The sequence below is a fragment of the Hipposideros armiger genome, unplaced genomic scaffold (assembly GCF_001890085.2).
Source record: "Hipposideros armiger isolate ML-2016 unplaced genomic scaffold, ASM189008v1 scaffold_128, whole genome shotgun sequence".
Taxonomy (NCBI): Eukaryota; Metazoa; Chordata; class Mammalia; order Chiroptera; family Hipposideridae; genus Hipposideros; species Hipposideros armiger.
Genome location: NW_017731478.1, coordinates 2,907,331 through 2,923,720, shown reverse-complemented (window position 1 = coordinate 2,923,720; position 16,390 = coordinate 2,907,331). Strand labels below are relative to the sequence as shown.

The 16,390-nt window shown below is 53.3% G+C and overlaps 1 protein-coding gene across 11 annotated transcripts in view; it reads right to left on the bottom strand.

Annotated features, from left to right (window-relative positions):
* KDM2B (lysine demethylase 2B) overlaps nucleotides 1-16,390 on the bottom strand; it is a 123,006-nt gene that overhangs the window by 79,769 nt on the left and 26,847 nt on the right. For 7 of the 11 annotated variants that reach the window (XM_019649018.1, XM_019649015.1, XM_019649013.1 and 4 more), the window contains exons 5-8: nucleotides 14,862-15,040; nucleotides 14,583-14,689; nucleotides 4,531-4,624; nucleotides 3,237-3,390 (exon numbers count right to left, since the gene is read on the bottom strand). In XM_019649018.1, the coding sequence (XP_019504563.1) occupies nucleotides 3,237-3,390; nucleotides 4,531-4,624; nucleotides 14,583-14,689; nucleotides 14,862-15,040 (534 nt within the window). Of the gene's footprint in view, nucleotides 1-3,236; nucleotides 3,391-4,530; nucleotides 4,625-6,005; nucleotides 6,093-7,351; nucleotides 7,574-7,850; nucleotides 7,919-8,617; nucleotides 8,632-14,582; nucleotides 14,690-14,861; nucleotides 15,041-16,390 lie in introns of those variants that run through there. The other 4 variants (XM_019649023.1, XM_019649022.1, XM_019649021.1 and 1 more) reach the window with 4 other exon arrangements.

The window sequence follows — 16,390 nt, the reverse complement described above, 5'->3', positions numbered from 1 at the left end:
ACCCAGCCAAGAAAGGGGACCAGATCCTAAGTTGGCTGACTCCCAGGCTAATGAGGAACAAGGTGGACCCTGAAACTAGACACACCGGGGTTCTGACCTAGCCTGTCACATATCAACTGTGTGACCTTGGACTAGTTTGTTCACCTCTCTGGGCTGCAGGAATTTTCTTTATTAAAAAAAAGCCGGGGGAGGGGGAGGGTATGATTTTTTTTTTACATGCTTATAGAGAAGGTAAATAATGTACATAAAGTATTTGCTGGCCAATAATACCAATTATTATTACTATTAACTATAGTTCACCTGGGCAGGTGCAGCCAGAAGGGGAGGCCGAGCCCATGAAGGAAGAAGGCGTAAATTTTCATAAACTCAAAACTATCAAATTTAGGTCCGGCTGAGTGGCGCGTTGGTTAAGAACTGGCTTGGGATGCCAGAGGACCCCGGTTCGGATCCCACATATGAGGGCCAGTGACACTGCCCTCTACAGCTAAGATGCTGAACAACAGCTCAACCTGGAGCTGGGCTGCCGTGGGTCACCGGCGACAGCGTGGGCTGCAGTCCCCTGCTGCAGTGGGTTGCCATGGGCTACCATGTGTAGCCAGCAGCCAGCGTGAGCGGCCAGCAGCCAGCGTGAGCGGCCAGCAGCTGCAGTGAGCGGCCGTCCAGAAGCCGGCGACTGATCTGCCTCGCCCGGGAAGAGCGCAACGATGGTGCCATCTTTGGCCAGTGAAGCAACATACTCCACACTAGACTGAAGAACAAAACAACAACTTGTCTGTTCCCCTTCCCCCAATTCCCCAATAAAATATTTTAAAAAAAAACTATCAAATTTAAAGTACTGCCCTTTATTTGAAATTATGTACTTCCGACATTTTTAGTGTCAGAATAGTCTTCCTTTCATGAAACATCAGCAAATGTAGATTCCAGGTTGGTTTTTTTAAATTAATGACCATCTTTAGCAAAACTACTAGTGACCCTGTATTGGATCCCAACTTTTTTTTTTTTTCTTCTAAATTTCATTGGTCCATGAAATCAGTACCTGGGAACCACATGTGCCATGGCCTCTCAGAAGGTGATGAATTCCAACTGTCCCTTTTTTCACTTCCTCCAAGTCCAGGAAAAGTCCTGGTGTCTCAGTCAGAACTCAGGGACAGAAGTCTTTGCCTGCTTGCTGCAGTTAGAATCCACTTCCTGCCTTCAGCTGCCAGTCACACCCCTGCTGTGGCTCAGATGTTGCTTCTCCAAACACTTTCCAACTTGTTTCAGTCACCAAAATTAACACCCTCAGGGTTAGCCTGTAAGAGCCACCTCCCAGCTCAGCATGAGGCCCTGAGAGAAAAAGGCCCATCCTCCCAGGGAGGGTTCCCTGCAATCAGGGGACTGGGTTGCAGGGGCCTTGAGAGTCACCAGGTTCAGCCCCACCCCGTCCCCTTTGTAGTCCCCTTTGTAGAGATGGGATACCTGAGGTACCCAAAGGGGAAGAGACCAGTCTAAGGTCACTGAAGAGAGTCAGCACCAAGGTCAAAAGCATTCCAGAGCTTCTTCGACTCCACCAGGGCCAATCAATCCTCCAACACCTGCAGAGTGGCTTCAACACCCATTAGGGTACCACCTCCTTCCTGGTGGTCCATGCCACCTCATCCGGGCTTCAGACCATAAAAACCCCACCAACTACAATCCCTTCCTGTCCCAAACAGGGGTGCCTCCCCTCCGCGAGTCAAACAGGTCCAAGGATGGACCTGGGACCATGGTAAAACTCACCCCCACTAAACCCCACCACCTCCAAATCCCGAATTTCCCTAATAGGGAAGTCTCCACCTTCTGTCCAGCTTTCTGGAAGAGCCCAGGTATGCAGATTCCATTCCCATAGTGAGAACTGCTACCACAACCACCCCCACTTCACTTGATAACATACACTAGTGCTTGATGTCCAGACCCAAGGCTAGCTTCCATCCCAACTCTCAGAAACCAAAGTATGACCAGCGTATTCATCCAATAAATTTTAGTGGCCTCAAAGGATATTCTTATCCTAAGGTCTAAGCTTTTCACTCAGTGGCAAATCCCCCGCAGTCTCTTTGGCACAACCATGTATAGCCCCCTACTTGTATACTTCCAGTGATGGGGAGCTCACTACCTAGCAGAGCAAGTCATTCCAATACCATTTGGCTATACCTCTTCTCCCAGGAGACGATCCTTCAATTGGCTGACTACTGTTACCATACACCTTTGCTTCCCCAGGTAAAACAACCCAATTCCTCCTTCAAATTCACCTCATCTGAGATAGTATCCACACTCCTCTCTCTAGGTCAACCTACCCTCCAAAGTACAATAACCAAGAGGAACACAACTTCCTACATGTGGCCTGACCCCCTCACTCTGTATAGTGGGGCTGTCACCTCCCTCATCTCAGACAAAATGCTTCCATTAATGCAGCCTAAGACTGCAGTCCCTGATTCCTAGGTCACCTGCCACATCCACCAGTGACTCAGGCTGTAACCAGCCCAAGCCCTCAGTCCCTCTCCAAATAGCTATAGACAAGTAGGTTTTGCTCACTCAGTCCTCACAACCACTGAGGGAAGTCTTATTCCCATTTTAGAAATGAGAACACTGAGGCACAGAGAGGGAAAGGCACAGCTTGTAAGCAGCAGAGCCAGATTTGGGCTAAGGCCACGCGGTCTGGCCCCAGGGCGAGCACTCCTGAACTGCTACCCTCTGCTGTTACTGTGGAGTTAATTTTGGTTTTGGAGTAAGAAGTACAAGTGTGGGGAGCTGACATTGATCCCAATTATATTTCATCTTGTTCTGCTGAAAAGAAGCTGTCACTCTGGGTCATTCCCTGATGACACATTCCCCTTTATCCAAGCTTCGGGGTACCCCTGTAAAATCCCCTGCTCCCAGTGCCTGCCTCCCAGAGTCCTCAGGGTAAAGCTACCTCTCCCTCCCCACAGGACCATCCTCTCCGAGCAGGAAGTCCTGGAGAAGGCATTCAAACTGGGGTTAGGGGGGCGCAGCTTTCTCGTAGGAGAGAATTCTAGCCCACAGGTAGAGCGATACAGGTAGATGTGAGAGGAAAACAGGGGTTTTCTCCTGCAGCCGGAGGCCTGCTCCTCTCAGGAACTGCCCGTGGCCAGGAGGCCCAAAGAAACCCAGTTGCCTGGCCTAAAATGCTGGCTGAGGCCACAGGGACACTGGGGACAGTGGCTGATCACAAGGCCGGTGCCAGCCTCGCAGGAACCTACCGGAAGGGATGAAAAACGTGTAGCCCTGTTTCAGCTCAATTCTTTGGCAGCGCTCCACGCGGTCTCCCAGGAAGATGTCGCTCTGTTTGCCCGACAGCACCCACTCCTCATATAGTGCCAAATTGTGCAGGGTTGGAGGAATCAGCCAAAAGATCTTAGGAGGAAAAGGAGGCAATCAGCTGGAGACCCAGGCCAAGTCTGATTTCTTCCGGCTCAACCACAACCCAAGGAGACAGCCCCACCTGCCAGGGAAGGCGGAGGACCCATCTGTGGGGACCCCTCCAGGACTGGGTTCAAAGGGTCTCTGGAGTGGCAGGGGGGCTGTGCCGCCCTTCTGGGACGTCCCCTGCCTGCCTTTAGGGAATCTCTATTCCAGATGAAACACCAGGGTGAGAAGACTCCCTGGACTAGGTGGAACATTCTTTCTCTCCTGAGCCACAAGCTTGCTGGGGAGGTGGGGGAAGGAGAGGAAGGGCAATTTCCAAAGTTGTATGATAAAGTGGCCCAATAAATAAACACAGCTTGTGCTCACTCTGGAGAGGCAGGAAAAACATCTGGAACCAAGCGGGATGGCTTCCTAGCCAGAATTTCTTCCATCACGTTTGGTTAAAAGCAAACGCACAGGCAGAGCCAGACAAGCAAGGCGGCACACATATATTCTCGGGGAGCACCCACATCCCTGCGGGGAGGCCTAGGTCCCCATGTGGACATGCACACAGAAGCAAATAAAACGGAAGCGTCCCGAATGCACCCTCCACCTTCTTTCTCTGGGAGATGTCTGTCCCTAATGTAAAATGTTCTTGGAAGCACATGATGCTGTAAACTATTGGGTTGTCGGAAAAGTCATAACGTATTTTTTTTCTATGTATTTCGCTGCAAAAATGCGTCATGACTTTTCTGACAACCCAATGTTAGTTTGAAGTTAAAAGGTCTCTGTGCTGAAGCTGAAACTCAGGGGGGGGACGACGACACGGGATGGGGACACAGGACTAACAAGAATGCTGGAGTTTCTTGGGAGGCAAATCTAGAGTTCCACCCTGGCCTAAGGTGCTTAGAACCTGAGACTGGTTGAGCAGGTGTGAATGGGTGACCAAATGTGATGCAAAAGAGGTGACCTTGATCTTTTCCTCCAGAAGACAGAGAATTAGAAGATGGCCCCAGGGGGACCAAGCGGCCCTGAGAGTGCTCACAGGGCAGGGGCTGGCTGGAGGAGGGGGGGGCAGAAGTCGGGAAGGTGACTGCGCCTGCCATGTGCAAACAGCTGGAGATATAGAGTGTAAGAGGCTCAACTCACCTTCCCACCCCGGAAAACATGGTACCAGACGGAAGTGCCTCCAAAGTCGATGTGAAAGTCAGTGAAACAACCTTTCACGCTCATCAGACAGTACCTGCAGCACAGAAGCAGGGGAGCAGGAAAAAAAAAAAAATTCAATGCCTGAATCACAGGAGGTGAACAAACAGCTTCGGAGATGCCTGACCTGCTGCCCTTTTATAAACGCTGACACTGGGGAATTTTCTTTGCTTTTCTTTTTTTAAAAACCCAAATCTCATCGGAGTTCCCCATGGGGGAAGCCCCTATGGTCAGGTGACCAATCTCAAGCATTGGCCACCTGCCCCCCAAGGCTGGGGGAGGCATTTTTGTTTTCAGGTTCCCACAAGAGAGCTGACAACCCACAGGCCACATGGGTCCTTCCTCCAGGAAGATTTCTACTTTTGCCCCACCCATACTCCTACCCAAGGAAAGAGGCTCCCTTTCCGCCCCTTCTCAGCTCCTGGACCGCCCCTTCTCAGCTCCTGGACCGGCAGCTCTATCAAGCTGCCAGCCCCCTTTGCAGCAGCTGGGTCCCCTGGAATTCAGTTGTAAACCACCTGCATAGCTTGCCAATTACCAGTCCCCATTCATCTCATTCACTCAGCAATCTGAGAGCCAACCAGCATTCCAGCTCAGAGCTGGGCAAGAGATCCCTGCCCTTAAGGATGGGGCACTCTTGGTGCACTGCACAGGAAAAGTTAAACAGCAAGACCAGCTGCAACTGACGACGAAGTAAGCAAAGCAGCTAAATGTACAAGGGCACCCGCCACAAAAGAACTCGCCGTGTGTGATTCCACGTCTATGAACTGTCCAGAGTAGGCAAATCTACTGAGGCAGAGTAGATTCGTGGTGGCCAGGGGCTGGGGGGTTGCCGGTGGCGAGGAAATGGAGAGTGACTACTCAAGAGTACAGGGTTCCGTTTTGGGGTGATAAAATGTTCCAAAATTGATTGTGGTTGCACAACTCTGTAAACATACTAAAAAGACCATTGAATTGTACACTTTAAATGGATGAATGGTATATAAATTATATCTCAATAAAGCTGCTAAAGATATAGTAAAGGGATTAAGAGACGACCCTGGGAGTGGGGTGGTGGAAAGGCAGAGGTTGGGGGAGGGAGGGAGGGAGGGAGGGAGAGTCTGGGCCCCAGAGGCTTAGGCTGGGGAAGCGCATTCGGGAGGAGAGGGAACCAGTCCGCAGTCCCCCTTCTGAGCTCTAGCAAGGGGCCAGATAAGCTGGCTTCCTTACAGGAACTCACCAATCTCCTCCCATCTCCCTCCACATGCTGCTCTCCTAGAGGTAGGCAGTGCTTAAGGAGGAGGGGGGACAGCTCAGGCTTCCAAGTCCAGGCCCGGCAGACAGGGGTGCCAGAGTCCACACCCTCCTCCCCACCCCTTCCCACAAGAGCCACCAGAGGCACGGATGGGGCAGCCTCCCCGGGGCTCATGCTCACGCACCTTGGCACCTCCGGAGGCCCGCACACCGCTTACCCCACTGACCTCTTTTCCCGGGTGCACTTTGCTTTTCCATGGTTTGGGGAAGAGGGGAGGAATGGGGCGGGGACAGGCAGGGAGGAGCCAGCAGCAAGCGCGGGGAGTGGAGATAATGAAGGGCGTGGGGGCTGAGCTCATTAGAAGGCTGGAGGGCTCCAAGTGCCTCCTCCCTCTGGCTGCCTTTTGCACCTCACATTCAGGTGGACCCCGGGCTCGGCAGTATGCAGGCAGCGTGCCCCGTGTCCCTCCTCCGGATAGGCTGGAAGGAGCCTTAACCATGTGTCTGCAGGAGGCTGACAAATCAGAAGGCCTTCCCGCACATCAGAGCCCCGCTGCCTAGCAACCCCATCGGAGGGGTGTAGTTGACAGCACAGGACGCAGCCCTGTCACGAAGACAGGCTCAGGCTCGGGCTCGGGCTGCGGAGCGCGCTCGGGTTGTTAGTCCCAGCTCCGACTCAGGCTCCGCACCCTCCCTCCTCCGCCCCAGCCGTGTCCCCACTCTGAAAGCCTTTGAAGGCCGGGGTGATCCTCTTCTCTCCAAGGAACTGGAGGTGTGGGGGGGAATTTGAAATCCTAACCTCACCGCCACCCCACAGACCACACTGGCCTCTTCTCTCCAAGCACCACTTCAAAATATTAGTCCTCCTTTTCCTAAAGCCACCTCTTCTTCCTCTCAGGTTTTTTCTCTCTTTTTTAAATCTAACCTTGGATTCCACCCCCTCCAGGCCTCAGCAGAACAGTCTAAGGAACACAATTTAAGTGTCTGTGGGGTGGAGCAAGAGATGCACTTCCTTCAGTTTGCAGCTGTAAGCTCACCCAGGTGCCCACTTAGCAGGCAGGCCCCAGGCCTACAAGGCCACACTGCCACCTGAGCCCAACCTCCCGCCCCTGCCCCAACCTCCCCAGCACATGTGGAAAACAGAATCCCTGTGAGCTGCAGCTGCTGTGTGAGAGGAAAGTTCTCCAAGTTGAGCTTGTGTCTGATCTGCCCTCACAGTCACCCTCCAGCATCCTCTCAGGTCCCTAGGAGCTTGGGGGCGCCACTTCCAGACCCGACTCCTGGAAAGGCCCCTCCTCCTCTGTCCCTCATTTCCTGGCCGCCAGGCCTGGGCTGCCCCTCCCGCCTGGCAATTGTATGCATTCAGGCTGCATTAAGGCGACCAGGGTGACTGGGGCAGGGTGGCTTTGTCCCGGCCCCTGCGGCCCCTGCAACAGTCACCCCAGCACGCCCTCCTGCCTCCCAGCGCTCATTCAGGGTCTCCCCCTCACTCCTGCTCTCGCTCGCTCTGGCGTGACGCCTTTGCACTGACCTCTACAGCTTCCTCTTCCAAAGCACACCGCAGTCACATGGGCACCCCGGCTCGGTGCCACGGCGGCTAAGCTCTCCCCGCGGCCGGCCAGCCAGCCTGGCTTCCGCCAAGGCTGCCCCCTGCCCGGAAAGCCGCGCCCCTCGACACCCCCACCCACAGTCCAGTGGCTTGTGTTGGAGAGCGCCCTCTGAGAGTTGGGGGCTGAAAATCGGAGCCCCGAGCTAAGCCTCTAAAGCGTTCCCGCCTCCCAAGGCCGGGGCTGGCTGGGGAGGAGCTTCGTGGAGGGGGTGCTGCACCTGCCGCACCAACTTTGGGGCGCTGCCTGGGGCCTGAAGAGCAGGGAGGCCCCACCCCGCCCTTTTCCTTCCAACTTCACGAAACTCCCCGGGCAGCCCAGGCGGCATCCCCTCGAGCAAAGGTCTGGCGCGGGGACCTGGAAAGCTAGCACCGGGTGACGGGGCTGGAGGCGCCGACGCAAGCACACACACTAGACACTTACACGCAGCCCCGGGAGACACAAAGAGCTGCTTCGCAACGCCACGGTGCAGCCCGCGGGCGGGAGGCCACCCCCACCCCGCCCCGGCGCGCCCAAAGGCGCGCCCTAAAGAAGCAGGGACGTCCGCGGGGCACCACACGGGGACGCCCGCCCGGCCGGCCCCGCCCGGCGCGCCCGCGGTTACCCTCGGCGGCGGCGCGGCTCCCGGGTGTCCCCTTCGGGGCCGGAGGCTCGACGCGCGCCCAGCCCTGGCGACTGGAGCCGAGCCCCCTCCACGGCGCTGCAAGGCCCCAGGCCAAGGGCCGTGGAGCCCCCGCTTGCTTCCTTCCTTCCTCGGGAAGCCGGGCGCAGGCTGCGCTCATCCCCGCTCTGAAACTGAACACCGGCGCGGCGCGGCGGCCGCCAAGGAGGCGGAGGGAGGCCGCGGCGGCGACAGGGAAGCGCGCCGGCCAGAGCCGAGGGACGCCGCCGCCCCCTCGCCCCGCTGGGTGGGGGCGCGAGGGTAGCTCTCCCCAACCCGGGTCTACGGGCAGGCGCTCGAGGTGCCCCGCACCCCCCGTTTTCAGGGAGCGTGGACGCCGTCCTGCTGCTGGAGGTGACGACCCAGCAAAGCCACCTTCCTTAAATGTGCCCATGCTGGCACGGCTAGAGAAAGGACGGGTGCTAAGGGTGGGAGGGTATGTCGGATCCAGGGTATGGAGGAAGCCCAGAGACCTGGGATGCGGCTCTGGCCCTAAGGCAGACTCGTTATGTGACCTTGCACGACTTACTTCCCCTCTGAGCCATTTCCTCGTCCTAACGGCAGGGAGGTGACCTGCAGTTCAACTCTGCATTCTAAGATGCTCTTTTGCTGCCCCTCCCCCACCCGCCCCCTTGGTAGCTGTGCAACCCTACACATCACAGAATTATTCTGGGAGTTCATTGAGATAAATACATGTTAACACATCCCTGGCACTATGATACTTTTAATATTTAACACAATTGTCACAACGGTCCTATGAGCTCATTCCCAGGATTGTCCCCATTTTACACATGAGAAAGCAGAGTCCCAGAGGTAGTGACTCACCCTGGTCACTGCCCTCCAGTAGTGGTGCTTACCCAAGCAGCCTGTCTTGAAACTTCTCAGCCCATTCTCCCCAGGTCTACCTGGCAAACCCCAACACGCTCAAAAAACGGGCTCTGCAGCGACAGCCAAACCTCCACCACTGACTTCTGGCTGAAGGAGTCGGTCCAGCTCACCTCAGAAGTCCCACCCTCCAGGGCATGCTCACCAGGGCCACTGCCCCCCTCCCACCCTGTCCCCACACCCTTCCCCTAAACCACAAGGGGGCAGGAGACCCGTGTATCACCTCAGCAGGGGCAAAAACCAAGCTTCTCCATTCTTTAACCAAACCCCACCCCCTGGGGCTACCCACCAATATTTAATTTCCAATTATCAAGTGCTAATAATAATAGCTGTTTACATGCACGTTAACTTTTCACCCTTAAAAAACTCCATACCCCCCGTTTTAGGGAAGCAAACACTGAAGCCATTCCAAGGTGGTCAATGCCCTGGGCCAGGGTGTTGCTTCCTGGTGTTTATGGGATGGCCTGCTGTGAGGTTAGACTGTGAACTCTTTGGAACTGGTTGGATTTGTCACCATATGTATGTTTTGCCTATTTAAAAGCAAAAGTAATAATTACCAGAACTATCATCCCTCTTGGATTTGCGCACCAGTCATTCAGTGTGTGTCCTTTAGCAAGGGCTTTGCAACCCACAAAACAGAGGTGCAGTTAAATGAGCTAAGAGAGAAGGCCCTGACAGCTGGACCAGGCTGTCCACATGGGAGAATTATTATTACTGTTTTAGTCACAAATGCCTCAGCTCCTTGACAGCAGGAACCATATCACATTCATCTGTGTAAGTGCAGCACCTGACAACAGGCCTATAATTATTCTAATCAGCTGTGTGACACTGGACTCAATCTTTCCCCTTCTGAACTCAGCGGCACCGTTCATTTAACTAATCAGGGGCCTCTCACGGGTGGCCCTCAGGATTCAAATCAGGTCCTAGATGCGCTTCTCTTGGTTTGGCCAGCACTGTTTATTAAAATTATTTGAGGCCCGCCTCTCCAGTTATCCACAAGCCACACCAGTCCCAACTGTCTCACACTCAGCTGCTACACCCATTACCTTGCACTGAAGCTCTACGAACTTCAGTTTTCTTGTCTGTAAAAGGGGGATAGTCACACCTGCTTCCATTACCATTGAGATATGCGTTCTAAGTGTCTTACACAGTGCCTGGGTCCATAGTTGACAGCACAGAAAAGGCTGGCTTTCTCTTTTAAAGGTAGAAAGGTAGAGAGGAAAAGCCCAGAATCCACAGCTTCCTCCCTGTATGATGCGAGCAGCCTCTCTAGATCAGTGTCCTTGTCTGACCCATTACACAGGGATGATCACTTAGGACACCAGCAAACATGGCTGATGAGAGTGAAAAGGTGAATGTGGGTTGCAGAGATACAAGCCTTACAGAAATGAGAGAGAGGAGATTGAAAAGCAGAGGATGTAGGAATTCCAATGGTCACTAATGCCCTTGGAACACATGGACAAGTATCTTGTCCCTTCTGCTGCAGGCTCTGTCTTCCCCGTGGCGTGAGTCGAGGGCAGGTATGACTTTGTAGAAGGGAAAACTAAGTCTCTAGGAGGAGATAAAATACTTGCCATGGCCACCACAGTGGCAGAGGCAGCCCCTGGAACTTGCTCATCCTGTGCCCATTTTCATCCTGTTTTAGCTTCACATACTTCATTTTTGCCAGCCCTGTGTGCTCAGGGAGCACGTGAGGAGGGGAAAAGACTGGCTAATTTCGTTCTGGAATGAGTTATAATACACAATCATCCAAAGTGAAAAAGGTATGCCCATGTCATACACCTAGGAGACTGTGAAGCCTTTAAAACATGTCCAGAATTCTTTGCTACGCCTCCCTTCCAGAGGCAGAGCCAAATTCCCCTCCCCTTGAGTATGGGCCAGATGCAATGACTCACTTTTAATTAATAGAATATGGCAGAAGTAAACAGTATGCAACTTCCAAAATTAGGCCTTAATAGGCACTGTGGCTTCCTTCTTGCTCTCCCGAACCACTCGCTCTGGGGGGACCAGCTGCCATGTCACGATGATACTCAAGCAGCCCTGTGGGGAGGCCCACATGGTGAGGACCTGAGGCCTCCCGCCAACAGCCAAGTGAACACACCATCTTGGAAGTGGGCCCTCCAGCTCCAGTCCAGCCTTCGGATGAGTGCAGCCCAGGCCTGTCTTGACAGGAGCTCATCAGAGCTGCTAAGCCAGAACCACGCCATTAAGCCACTCCCGGATTCCTGACCTCCACAAACTGTGAGGTAATGTCTGTTGTTTTGTGTTGCTAAGGTTTGGGGGTTTTTTGTATTTCTTTTTAAGTTGTGAAGTATTAGAGTTATGCAGCAATAAACAACTAATACAGGGCCACTCCCAAATAATCATCGCTGTTTATATGATTATAAGGAATTTTCCTAGACAATTCTCTCCAGCCAAAGCATTTCTGCAGCGTAGAGATGGAGGGAAAGCAATGACAAAAATGCACAGTGCAGCTGATATTCATCCAGGCTACCCTATCGTCCACCCTCCCCATTCTCCTGCTTTATGTTTCTTCACGACATTTATCACCTAAATTCTATTATTCACTTGTTTGCTGGCCTGTTTCTTCCCACCAGACTAGAAGCTCCATGAAAACGGGGAGTCCACCAACTAATTAGAATAGCGCCTTGCACATAAAAGGCACTCAATAAATGCAGCAATAGATTAACTAATACAGTAACATACTTCTGACAAATCTTTTGTCTCCCACACACTTGCAACTACCCCCTCAACAACTGTCACCACCCCTCGCCTTAAGTATCTCAACCAAAACCCATTAAAATTCCTAACCCCTCACAACGATTGAGCAGCATACATCTGGAGCCGGGGAGAAGGCAGCGATGGTTGGCAACACTTCTGTCTTCCCCGCTGCAAACCCCCGTTCAGGTGGCCCATCAGCTGCCTCCACTCTCCAGGCAGCTCCAGGAATGAAAGCTCTGTGACTTCTAGAAACAGTGTCATTTTAATTAAATTCCACAGAACCATTCTACAGTCCCAGAGGACTTCATCATCGTGGGATTTTTACCTTGCTTATTAACTGAAATCAGCATTCTTTTCAGCCGAACAAATGGACTAGTTCCAAGGTGACAATTCCTCCCTAACAAGGCTCAAATCCTATAACAAGTTCCCACAGCCACTGACAGAGTTTGTAAATCTATTTGCCACACAATCCAACCAAGGTGTTGAAGACACGTGGTCCTAGAAAATTGTGTGTGAACCTTTTTTTTTTTTGATAATTAGATAGGATTCTCAATGTATTAACAGAGTTTACTATTTAGAGGAATCTTTCCAAACAGCGAAGTTCTTCCCTGAATGTCTCGCAGAGGCAGAGAGGCATAAATTAACTGAAATCTCTGTCACCCGGTGCTGTACCTTCCTAGATACATGTCCAGTTCATCCTCTGCACCTCTCTCCCCTGGCCCCTCACTCACCCTCATCTAGACAAAGCAGTGGTCCTCATACCCTTCTACCCCCACCTCCTTCAATCCACTCAGCATCAGGCAAACGTGCAGGATGCAACTCTAAACACATCCCTCTCAGCCTAAAATCTCAAGAGAGGTTTCTGACTGCTCTTAGGAGAAATAGACCCCTCACTATAGCCAGTCAGGCCCTGCTCAGCCTGGCCCACCCATCCTGCACCCTGCACCCACTGCCACTCGCTTGCTCTCCAGTCCCACTGGCGGTCCTCCTGCCTGCCCACCCCCACCCCACCCCAGGCTCTCTGTACACAGCCAGGAAAGCTCTTCCCAGGCCTCTTCATCTAAGTAACCCCTCTCTCCTTCAGGCCCCAGCCTGGGGACACCTGCCCTGCCCTCCCTGACCAGGTACGTGCTCCCGTAGCACCATGGGGTCTCTGCCTTGTGGCCTCATCACAGCTGTAAGTTTTTATTTCTCTGGTTATTAAATTAATGTCTGTCTCCCGGATAGACTGTAAGTTCCGTGAGGGCAGGGACCTCATCCGGTTTTCTCCTCACTATATGCCCAGTGCCCAGCACCCATCAGCTGGTCAGGACATATGCTGAATGAACAAATCAATCAATCAATCATGCTGAATGAACAAATCAATCAATCAATCATGCTAAATGAACAAATCAATCAATCAATCAATCAATCAATGAGAGCCGTCTGTGATCTGCCTCTAATTAATCTCTGAGTCCCACACTCTTTCCAAAAGTTTGACTCTCTTGGTTTCTTCAAGGCCCTTGGCATCCCTCACCATTTCCCTCCCATCTCCTCTGCCATTTAAAGCCCAGTTCAACGTCTCCTCCAAGAGGACTTCTGGGTGTCACCAGCTGAAAAGGATTCCTCCTGTCCCTGTTCCCCTCCCGGAGTGGCTCCCTCTGCCTGGGATGAGAGCTGCACCTTATCTCTTGTGTTATGTGGCACATTCTCCAGAGAGTGGGGGCTTTTAGTCTTGTTCATCTTTTTACTTCCCTGTCCCAGGGGCTCCTGGAGCCCAGTTGCCTTTGATGCAGATCCAAGGAGTGTATGGGGCTTTAGCTTTCGGGGGAGGAAAAAATGCCTGAGAAGTAATTAAAGAAAGAGGGAGAGAGCGAGCTTGAAAGCAAAACCTTGAGAAGCCCAGGGCCAGCATGCTGGCCTCCCTTTCAAAGTCTGGCACAGAGTCTGTATTCAATAAGCACTGAATGAAGGGCCGAGTGAATGAAAAGTTCACAGCCTCTAAGCTCCTGGGGGCACTCCTGGCAGCGGGGCTGAGCAGAGATGCTAATAGATTTGGGGCACCAAAGCCAACTCTTCTAGGAAGCCCAGAGCAACAGTCCTGCCTGGGACAGCCAGCGTCTCTTTCCCATTTTGGAAATGGAAACACAGACAGCCTGAGATAGCGGGAGCCCCAAGTTGACTTCTTCCTCCTTTCAAGGGTCTGTCACTCAAATTCTAGAACATGCAGGGGCTTACAGATACCTCTGCCCGTGTTAAGCAATCGGTCTCAGGACTTGCTGGTCCCACCACATGTAGTGATGCCCCTGCGACTAGATCTGGCCACTTACCCAGCCCAGCACCAACCTCGCACTTAGAACGTCTGGTGAGGAAGTGATCCCTGGGCTTGCTTTGAGAAAGGTTCTTCTGGATCAGAGGCCCTGGGTCTCAAGATCAAGAAGCCAAAGAACACGAGGCCCCTCCCCATCCCTCAGCAAAAACAGTGTCTATGGTGGCTGGGTCTCCCTGAAAACACCCCTCCCAGGACACGCTATCACTCAGAGGGAGCAGACAAAGGTTTGACAAGTGTACACAGACACACACATGTGCACAGACACACACATGTGCACACACACGTGCACAGAGACGGTTCCCATTACTCTTCCTCCTCCTCAGGTGATATCCCCCTGGGGAGAGCTGGCACGGGGGCCAAAGGACCATCTGGAAACAGATTGCAGCCCCAGAGCAGAACGCAGAGCCCCTGAATTCCAGGGAAGCAAGATGCCAACCTGCCCACACCAAGGTCCCCCATCCCTCTCATCCCGGCGGCACTGTGGCCTCAGCCAGGGCTCACTTCCAGCCCTCACCCCACTCCCCCGAGGCCGGAAGTCACCCCCTCCCGGGTCCCGCTCCCAGCCAGGCAGTCTTACTTCTTCACTTTCGGGTACTTCATCTCTGCAATGGCATTCGTGGCTTCCATCTGCTTCTCCTTCAAGTGCTGGGGCCACATGTTGTCCACCCAGTCCACCAGATCCACCTGGAAGCCAGGCCGCCGTCAGCGCACCCTGCCGTCGGGCACCCGCAGCTGGGCTCGCTCACCTCCTTCCTTCCTCCCTCCCGCCCTCCCAGGTAGGCACAGGGCGGCAGGGGAGACAGGGCACGGACAGCAGGCAGAAGGTGTCAGGGAGAGGACCTTGCCAGGGGCGTACCACAGTCGGACGCTTGACCAGGTGCTCCAGCTTGGTGTGGCTGAATTCCAGGCTGATGACGTTGTACAGCTTGTCCCGCTGAGCCTCGGGTGTCTCGTAGTATCGCACAAACTGGGACATGCTCATCTCTGTGCCCTTCTGGGTGTTCACATCCATCACGTCCACCAGCCGCCGGCTACCTGGGGGCAGAATCCACACGCTGCTGGCTCCAGCCGGCTGGGGCTCCAGGTCCTACTTGGGAGCCCACATAAAGCAAAACCTCCTCCTCCTCCCATGGGGTTCCCCATACGCCTCACCCCTATGCTGTGTCTGCTCAATTACCACGTCCTGTCGGTTCCCCTCACTGAATCTCACCAACCCATCTGCTTCCTCCAACACCACGGCCTCCACTCTAGTCCAGTCCCCCATGACTGCTCTCCAACGTGACCTAAGGGGCTCCGGGCCATGCCTCCTACCCATCCTCCACACTGCTGCCTGCGTGAGCTTTCTAAAACACAGACCTGACCCTGGACAGTCCTCTCTCTGCTTCTAACAGTCAGCGGCTCCCCAGTGCCAACAAGGGTCCCTTTGCACGGCATTCAAGGCCTTTGTGTTTATTCACAGCACGGGGATAGGACTTATCTCTCTAGATAATTTGGCTGTTTTGTAGTCTGTGAGGCCTGGAAGGTTACGTGGCTTCTCGGAACATTCATGGCTTCATCCTGCCATCTCTTCTCACAGGCTACTAGTTGTGAGGATGAAACGAGATGATGCTTACAGACATTCTCAGCACAGGGGCTGGTACATAAATGAACGGGGTCCCTCCGTTATTCTGACACTGATCACAATTCCTAAATACGTTTGTTGTCTTTCTTCCTTCTGCTCTGTAACCATCGTGAGGGCAGGAGCCTTATCTGTCTTGCTCGCTCCTTCACCCCAAGTGTCTGGAGAGCTTGGCAGAGTAGGAGCTCAGTAAATACTTTGGAACAAATAAACGATGAATGGTGGCTGTCCTGTACAGCACATGACACATGACCTCTCATATGAATGACTGAGCTTCAGAGAGTGTGTGTCCCTCTTCAGGAAGGTCCAGCCTTCATCTCAGCAGTGAGTTCCATGCTTCTCTCACTGTTTCCCAGGGAGAAGGGAATGAACTCTGGGCAGGAGACATGGAGGGGCCTTCGGTGCTAGCCCTGGGGCCACCACTGACCACAAGCCCTCATGGAAACCATGACCCTTTTGGGGACTCTGCTTCCCTGTCTGTAAAATGGGACTCCTAATGGCTCCAGCACTTCAGCGACAACCGAAGCTAAGGGGGACGGGCTCTGAAAGGGGAGAAAACAAACACAGAACCGACTGCCAAATCCATGGGGCTTTACGACTGGTAACTCCTGTCTATTAGGACTGGAATGAGAGCCCACCACCTGTTAAGACCCCAATTCCCCATTTGCTCAGGGACAAATATACGGTCCATGGAGACTTGGAAATGTGTAAACCAGAAAAAAAAAATAAAAAGAGGAGGAGGAGGAGGAGGAGAAGGAGAAGAAGAA